At 32.3% G+C, this 8,886-nt stretch overlaps 1 protein-coding gene across 1 annotated transcript; it reads left to right on the top strand.

The window, feature by feature from the left end:
- The first annotated feature begins 297 nt into the window (after positions 1-297).
- LOC144837390 (sec1 family domain-containing protein 2-like) lies at positions 298-8,439 on the top strand. The gene is made up of 15 exons (XM_078692462.1): positions 298-334; positions 817-998; positions 1,380-1,595; positions 1,836-1,973; positions 2,349-2,429; positions 3,024-3,155; positions 3,688-3,860; positions 4,037-4,136; positions 4,684-4,808; positions 5,458-5,661; positions 6,203-6,345; positions 6,711-6,789; positions 7,365-7,520; positions 7,803-7,929; positions 8,105-8,439. Exons 2-15 carry the CDS (start codon positions 825-827, stop codon positions 8,189-8,191), a joined length of 1,935 nt encoding a protein of 644 aa, XP_078548588.1. The 5' UTR covers positions 298-334; positions 817-824; the 3' UTR covers positions 8,192-8,439.
- The last annotated feature ends 447 nt before the right edge of the window (positions 8,440-8,886 follow it).

The following is an 8,886-nucleotide window of genomic DNA, read 5'->3' as shown; positions in this document are numbered from 1 at the left end:
AACTATTAAATTTTCCCAGGGAGATGATCCGTTGCGGTTTTTCCCCCAGAAAACTTGGTTCCCACAATAACGCAAGTACGCTAGTAGGCCTAATTTGACCAATCACGAGGAAGTACAAAATCGAACAGTCCCTAGCTACTCCGATCAATTCTATCATCCAGACGTACGGTAGTTGAAAAGTCGACCGTGCTTCATCTACCAATCTGGTATATTTTTATACCTCATGACGACGTGGGTTTCCCCAACCTTTGACACGTACATGGAGAATTGTCACGCTTGAATGAACCAGGTACTTTTTAGCAGCAGCAGTTTGTTTGTATCTAAAAATTATTAAGTAGGCCTATATTAAATATTATTATTATTTTTAGCTTGCACAATTCATATAGCATAAATGATATGTTATACTATATTATATTATATGGGATAGGCCTAGACCTAGCGTTGTTAAGCCCAGTTAGGCCTAGCTAAAAGGCCTACTAACTACTAGGCCTAACTAGGTAGGTAGGCCTAGTACTACTACTAGTAGTAGTAGTAGTAGCTAGCTAGATAGGCCTGTATAAACTTCTCTATCCAGCTAGCTTAGCTAGCTAGGCCTCTCTGCTATCTAGGCCTAGTCTAGGCCTAGGTCAAAGCAGTAGTAATGATAACATATAATATTTAGCCTACATAATACTTACTAATAATAATCTAATAATTACTATTTAGATTAGACTAGTTTTTGCATTTTAAAATTAATCTTTACTTACTAGGCCTATATATACTACATTTACACACATTTTCATTTGTATTTTTTTATATTATATTTTAAAAAAACAGATTATAGAATGAATGGTTTAAAGAAGAGCCAGAGTGCATCATGGGATGCATTATTACAACATGTTTCTAAGGCTGTAGTGTTCCTTGATGATTTCAGTGCCGAGTGTCTTCATTGGTCGATTAGTGTAGACTCTGTTTTTAAGGCAGGAGCAATCGCTATCAAAGATTTTAATGCATTTGAGGTGATACTATAATTTACACCACATCATCTTTATTATAATCATCATTTGTCATGTGTCATCATCTTTATCATAATCATTATTATCAATTTGTTATGCATCATCATCAATATCATTATTATTATTTATCTGATCATCTTCACTATATCATTGCTATATTAAATTAGTATTTCATTGACATACATCAATCAAAATGTTGAATTTAAATCTGTTAATTTATTCATCAAACATCTGACCAATCAGATGAATACTAGGGCAAACATCTGACCAATCAGAGGAATACTAGGGCAAACATCTGACCAATCAGAGGAATACTAGGGCAAACATCTGACCAATTAGAGAATTTGAGAAATACTGATAGTCATCCATCAATTATTATTTCAGTGTGGAGAAAAAGGCGACACAAAAGCAGTGTTTGTGCTAAGCAGACAACTAAACGACGATGTTCAGGATACCATTTGTGACATTGTAGAGGCTAGTCAGTTTCACAACTGTACTGTCATTTGTACGAGCAAGCCAATTGTTAACCAACAAAATGCCGGCGAAAAAACTGTATTTGAGCAAATTCAACAACGCATTGAGTATTATATGAAGTATAAGGTGAGATGTTGAAAATTTATTCAAACAATTTTACCATTTGAGTAATTGGTTAATAGAGTATAAACCTTTGTCTACACTATCAAACTTTATGTGACAAAAAAATGTGATGGACACGATGTATTTCATTACCATATTTGGGCACATCACAGTTTTTTTGTCAAACTCGTTTGATAGTGTAGACAGAGCTTAAGAAGCTAAACTTAAACTAAATTAAATTAAGACGATGTATTTTTGTTGCAGTATGCTCGATGTAGCGTATCATTTCTACCATTGATGGAATTCAGTGTTTGTTCTAATCTGTTTATTGTACCAGCTTTTTCTCAACTTGTTCCAATGTTTACAACAGACTTGAGGAAGATCAAAGGTTTGTCCTCTAAGGTGAGTTAAACAGAGGCGTAGGGTGGGTAGCACTCCTCTTGACAAGCTATCAACTTTGACCTTGTGATATCTATATCAGATTATTGATATTAGCAGAAAGATCAAGCACAGGTAAAAACAATTGGCAGGATTAATTAACAGGAATAGCCCTCTAAATCTAAGCCATATGAACTGAGCTCTGTTCATCTGTTTCTTGTAGTAAAATTGAGGGCAGTACTATAGTTAATCTCAGCTGTGTGACAATCAATTATATTATTATTATGTAATATCAGAAAAAGCCATGTGGTGGCCGCAAACACAAGTTGTCATACCAATCCAATGAATATTCATTTGTTTAACAACAATAATAAAAGTCTTATTTTTTATTTATTATAGGCTGGTGAACATAGTGATTCAGATATTGTAAATGATGTTTATTTTGAAATGTTACCGTCTGAAATGCAGACAGAATATAAAGTATGTATCATGATTCTAACTGATCTATCTTATTCTGATTTAACTGATCTATCTGATTTAAACATGTTAAATGAAAAGCACTCAGAAACTGAGTTAATTACTTGGCAAAATATTTCAGGAAAAAATTTTCCAGAAAATTAATAGACATGTTCTGTAAGTATATACCTATTAACACCCAAACATTCAGGACGATAACTTAAAAATTGTAGGTGCTATTGTGCTAGCAAACAAACAAAGCAAGTAATACTTGGCAAAATTCTATTTTACCAAGTAATAAAATAAAAATGTTTGTAGCATATGTATTCTAAAGACTTACTGCCTACACCAAGGGTATGCTAGTTATTTACTTGATTTTGTTGATGATCTACCCACAAACGTTTAATAAAATCAAATACATTTTTTGTAGCATATGTATGATTTGAATGCTAAAGACTTCACCAAGGGCATGCTAGTTATTTACTTGATTTTGTTGATGTCCATGAAGCCACCTTTATACTCGTGTAAATAAGTAAGCCTGAATGTGTCCCAATAAACTTATTTTTTTACTATAAAAGTTCTTAAACTATTTCAAAGTGTTTTCCTTTTTATTTTCAGTTGATGATTTCTTATCTTGATGATTTGTGTGAAAGGTTGGAAATAAATGAAGACATCTACTGCATTGGAGCAACAAGTCAACAGATCGCCACGCAACTGGCAGCGTTGCCTTCTGCTAAGCTAAGAAGAAAGGTATGTATTTTTTTTTTTTTTATTTAATTTTTAAATTTTTTTATTTTTTATTTATTTATTTTTTCTCTTTAAACAATCATTTTTATCTGTAAATAATATTTATATATATATATATTTTTATATTCAATTTTAATTATTGCTCAATTTGATTTTCAATTTTTACATCTTTGTATTTTATTGTTTACTTCTATATGTTCAAGTGCAGTATATGGAGAGCCATCTCGATAGTGCTTTGCACTCATGGCAATCCTCAGGGTGCTGCACCACTGTCTTGCATGATTCAATCATATTAAGAATACTACTGTGTGTGTAAAATGTCTCTCTTTACACCTTAAGCTCTGTCTACACTATCAAACTTTATGTAACAAAACAATGTGATGTGCCTAAATATGGTAGTGATGTGCCTAAATATGGTAGTGATATGACATCATCATGTCCATATATGGGCAAATCACATTAAGTTTGATAGTGTAGACCGAACTTTACTAATGACAATAGCAGTTATTTATTTTAACAATAATTTTTTTTGCAGGCCGCATCAAAGCGAGCGTCATTAGTTGTGCTTGACAGAACACTGGATCTTGCAGGGCCTGTCAGTCATGCCTCTGAAACGATAGCTGATAAAATCTTTGAGTTTCTACCCAGATTAAAAGGTCATACGGCAGATGTTGCAATCGACATGTCCATGCTGTGTTCAAACGAAAGGTAAAAAATAATATGAGAATTACAATACTTTTTGTTCATCCATAAATTCATTGAGTTAATAACGTATTTTACGGTTTAATAGACTAAATTTAACAGTGTAGTTTAAGGTTCTAACAGTACAGTTTTGATTTCATTGTTCTTGTATTTAAGCTGTAATTTTCTGTTTTTTATTTTAGCAATAATAAACGATCAGTGTTGAGTCCTGGTTGCCTGTCACAGCCTGAAGACAACACCTGTCATGATGTACTTAACACACTAATAATGAGCAAAACTAAGGTAACCATTTGAACACTTATTAAAGAGAAACATATTGAACACAACAAACTTTCAATAAGAGTGTCCTCTGAATAGGGGTTGTTTGACCTTAGTGTTAAAACATGTATTGCCTCCCTTCTTTTTTGATAAGGAAGTGTCCCTTTAATAAGGGTTTGCCCTGAATAGTAATGTCCCATTAATAGGGGTATCCCATTGTTAATAGGGGTGTCCTATTAATAATAGGGGTGTCCCATTAATAGGGGTGTCCCATTAATAGGGGTGTTCCTTTAATAAGGGTCTTCCATTAATAGGGGTGTCCCATTATTGATAGGGGTGTCCCATTATTAATAGGGGTGTCCCATTATTAATAGGGGTATCCCATTATTAATAGGGATGTCCCCTTATTAATAGGGTGTCCCATTAATAGTGATGTCCTCTGAATAGTGGTGTCCCAAAGGAGGGGTTCTACTGTATAATCAGTTACAATGTATTATGGGTTTGAGTAATAATTGATCATCGTGTTGCAGTAATTGTTTTCTTCTTCGTTAACAAATTTGATTTCTTTTAGGAGAGTTTGATGGAAGTGAACCGGCAAATTGTTGACGTAATAGCGAAGGAAAAAATAAACCCACAGGTGTCAATGAAGATGGGCAGAGGAGTGGATCTGCTTAAGTCGCATTTAGAATTGTTTAAGTAAGAACAAATGATTTAGTGAGATTTTATGGTGACACATTTGACACTCTAATTAGGTTATGCTCAGAGAGGTTTTACTAAAAGGTTGAATCGAAAATTAGTTAGATATTAGTTATTAGTTGGTAATTAAAAAAAATGGATTGTTTTAACAACATTTAAACTAACTATTAATGACTATTTTGTCTGTATTTAGTATTTTGCTCCTGTTTTTTGAATGGATAATGAAATCATATCTATATTGTGTTTATACGATAATCGTAAGTGTTAAAAATACAACTTTAATCACCTCCAGGGTTAAGTGTTGCCATCAAACAGTGCTTATTTGTAACTCATAAAGGCCATGTGAGTGAGTGGAACCGTAATTATGTAGCCTTAACATAGGCATGGGTTTGAGGCTCACTCGCTCCATGATTCTGGTGGAAGAACGAGTCTTCTCGGATAAGGACTATAAACCATAGATCCAGTGGACACATCTAGCTCATGCACACTTTAAAGAACCTAGTACATCTTTCGAGATGAGTAGGGGTTACTCCGGTGTACTAGTACATCACAGCCACTGATCATGATCATAATCTGGGAAACCAGTCTTTGACTGAAGAGGTCGTCCAGTATAAATAAATAATAATAAACCATTCACTTATCCTTGCAGTGTTAAAAAGTCCAGCAAAGCGTTTGAGCAAAACTGTGGATTATTACAATTAAGTGTGGCTTGTCTGCAGTCATTACAACAACAACAGTCATTTGACAAGTACAAGTTGTTAGAAAAGATGATTTTACAGGCAAAAAGTGGACCTACTTCACCAAGTGCATGTTTAATAGATTCTTACAAAGACAATGCCGCTGAAAAAACAAGGTAAATGCATTCATCAGTTTTTAGGCCATCTTGATCCAACAATTCAATTCAATAATTTATTCTGTCCAATATACATGAAATACATACATTATAGAAAATTGATTGGTTCCAGTGTTAATAAATAATTAAATATACAATAAATTACAAATACGAAATTGATCATTCAAACTTTGATCACACATTACTGGTCATTGAGCGCCCTAATGACTGACAGGAAAAAACTAATTCTTGAAGAACCATTAGTTATGTATGCACATAGAACCATTATGTACCAACATGAACTTTCTCCTCCTGTGACAAATAAAACCACCAAAAAAATGTAAACAAAGAAATACTATAAGATAAGGACAAATTATGGAAACTTATTATTATGTATTAATTATGTGTTAATAGATTGATTATATTGGTATTACTTACTGCAGAATTGAACCTATAGTAATTTCTTTTTAATTTCTTTGGATTGTTGGAGATAATAAAGTTTTCTTCTGTCTTATGTCTTAATTATTTTAAAAGGATTTAACAATTTATTACTTTTTTCTAGCCAAGATGCAGAAGAAATGTTAAGGAGTTTAGTTTATCTGTACTCTTTGCACGGAACAATTTCAAGAGAAGATGAAGATGAACTGAAAGAACTTCTTACTGATTATGTAGCATCAAACAACGAACAAATGCAGTCTTATTTCGGTGATTATTTTCTTTAGTTTGTTAAATAAACATCATCTTTTATGTATAATTTATAGATCATGTCAAAATTATTCTACTGCAATTATGATTTTTGTATGTTTCAATGTAGGTTTATAATAAGGCAATAATTGTGTGTATGGTTACCAAAAAAAGCTTGCTAATAATTTCATAAACAGGTGAAAGTGTAGATACTGCAGTAAATGCAGTAGAATAATTTGACATGGTAAATGTATAGTATACAGTCAATTCCTTGGGCTGTCCCACAATTATCTCTGTTTTGTTTTAGTCCATTTTATCTTGTATGAACAATTGTATAACAGACAACACCACATATTTTATCAGTGTTTTAATATAACATTTTACAGATTCAAAACAAGGTATTGATGCCATATTTGAACAGTTAAATAATATTGGAATGGCAAGAGAACACTTAAAACAATTTAGGTAAGTTGGTTGGAGTGAACTTGTGTTTAATATGCTTGCTTACCTAGCCCAGGGCTCTTATGCTCTATCTACACTATCAAATTTAATGTGACGAAAAAATGTGATGTGCCCATATATGAACATTATGTCATATCACCACCATATTTGGGCACATCACACTTTTTTTTGGTCAAACTAGTTTGATAGTGTAGTTAAGGCCCTGTCTTCACTATCAAACTTTATGTGACAAAAAAATGTGATGTGCCCATATATGGACATGATGATGTCATATCACCACCATATTTGTGCACATCACACTTTTTTTGTCAAACTTGTGTAGACAGAGCTTTAGGTAAAATCATGTGGCATTTTGTTTCCAACATCTTCAATCACACTTCAGTAAAGGTATTTCGCACCTAAGTCAATAAATATTTACTTAAGTGGTATTAATTTATACAGGAGAATTGTTACATTTTAAGGTCATATCATATGCATCCTCCATGTACATGCTTGTAGTATGTGGAAAATGAATTGAATTGAATAATGAATACGAGTCACAGTTAATATTTTTTTACCCAAATAATGGTTTATTTCAGAAATATAGTCGTTGATGGAAATGATGTATTTCCGTGTACATACAAGTCTTTCATACAGCACTTGCTGGAGCAGATTGTAGACTCCTCTAAACCTGAATTGACTGACTTACAACATAGATCTACTGGTCTTCGTGATCGACTTAAAACTAGCTTCAGGTTAGTGCATTATTTTGATTTTAATTTTATTTTTGTCTGATAAAATCTTTAATTTTTTATCTAATTCTTTCCCATTTTACAACCGTTTTAAATACAAGACAAGATCAAAGACCAAAAACATTCACTAAACAGGTTGAAAGACTGATACATTTAATCCAGTACTGTGTAGATCTGCAGCCCGAGCAGATGCCTTCTGCAGCCCAAGCTGATGCCTTCTGCAGCCCAAGAACAGATTCAATTTAAGTGCCACAAACTATGTAATTTATGTTCCTTTTTTAATAGAATGTTCATGAATGTAAGTAAACCACGCCCCAGTGATCATCCACTTTTAATTGTCTTCGTCATTGGTGGAGTGACGTGTTCTGAAGTGAAAGCTGTCAATGAAATTTCAAATAAATCAAATCAAGAGGTATGAGATAAAAAAAATGTTAAAACATTTTCTAAAAAATTAAGAATAATAATATTGTATCGGAAATTAGTAGTAGTAGTAGTAATAGTAGCTATTTACAGTCAACACCTTTCAGATCTAATCTTTTAATCGACAAACAATCCAAATTTTATGTTTTTTTTGTTGTTTTTTGCAGATTCTCCTTGGCAGTACATGTTTTCTTAAACCAAGTGATATCGTTGATAAGGTTTTCAGCAACAATTCTAATAATTTTAATTTATAAATTTCATTTTTTTAATTAATTTCTTATAGAATTTTAATTTAAATATTTATTTTATTTTAATAATTGCTCTTTTGCTTTTAGACTCCATAACAAAAATATAATGTTAATAGATTTATTAAAATTATTTAATCATGGAGTAAAGAATAAGAGGAGGCGCAACACGTGAATGAAATAAAGATGCTTTAGCTTGTTGATATATTTTTGGTACACCACATGTTTATGTCTCATCATGTTGTATTTTTGTGAGGGTCCCTAATGATCAGCTTCGGCTGGATGGACCACCCTCGTAAAATATTGTTGAAATAGATAAATTAATTTAAAAATATGTAATATATTCAGAACTGGTGTACCGCAAACTTTATATCAACATTTTATTTTGCTATGCAAACCTTCAAACAATATATGCTTTAACTTATGGCACAGAAATAAATTTCTATTAAATTAATGTTGGTTGAAAATAAAGAAAGTTTCACCTGGATCAATACTGATGTAATACCGGTTATCATTTAGTGCTGTGTTCACATTCAAAATGTCCACTTGATTAAATCACATTTATTGAAATTTACAAAAGGCAACAAAAGAAGCAAGTGCTAGTCAGTTTGGATACCAATTATTTGCATTGATAGATTCAGACCTACAGTACACTTACCCCAAGTCTGTAGTTATTGTCTTTTTTATGTTTAGTCCATCAGTCA

This window comes from Antedon bifida, chromosome 3, assembly GCF_963402885.1.
Source record: "Antedon bifida chromosome 3, ecAntBifi1.1, whole genome shotgun sequence".
In the NCBI taxonomy this organism is placed as follows: domain Eukaryota; kingdom Metazoa; phylum Echinodermata; class Crinoidea; order Comatulida; family Antedonidae; genus Antedon; species Antedon bifida.
This window is presented reverse-complemented; position numbering and strand designations above follow the sequence as displayed.

Coding starts and splice junctions, on each gene's coding strand:
- LOC144837390 (XM_078692462.1), top strand. CDS start 825: ATGAATGGTTTAAAGAAGAGCCAGAGTGCATCATGGGATGCATTATTA. Junction 3,156..3,687: donor CTGCTAAGCTAAGAAGAAAG/GTATGTATTTTT, acceptor TTTTTTTTGCAG/GCCGCATCAAAGCGAGCGTC. Junction 7,930..8,104: donor CAAATAAATCAAATCAAGAG/GTATGAGATAAA, acceptor TGTTTTTTGCAG/ATTCTCCTTGGCAGTACATG.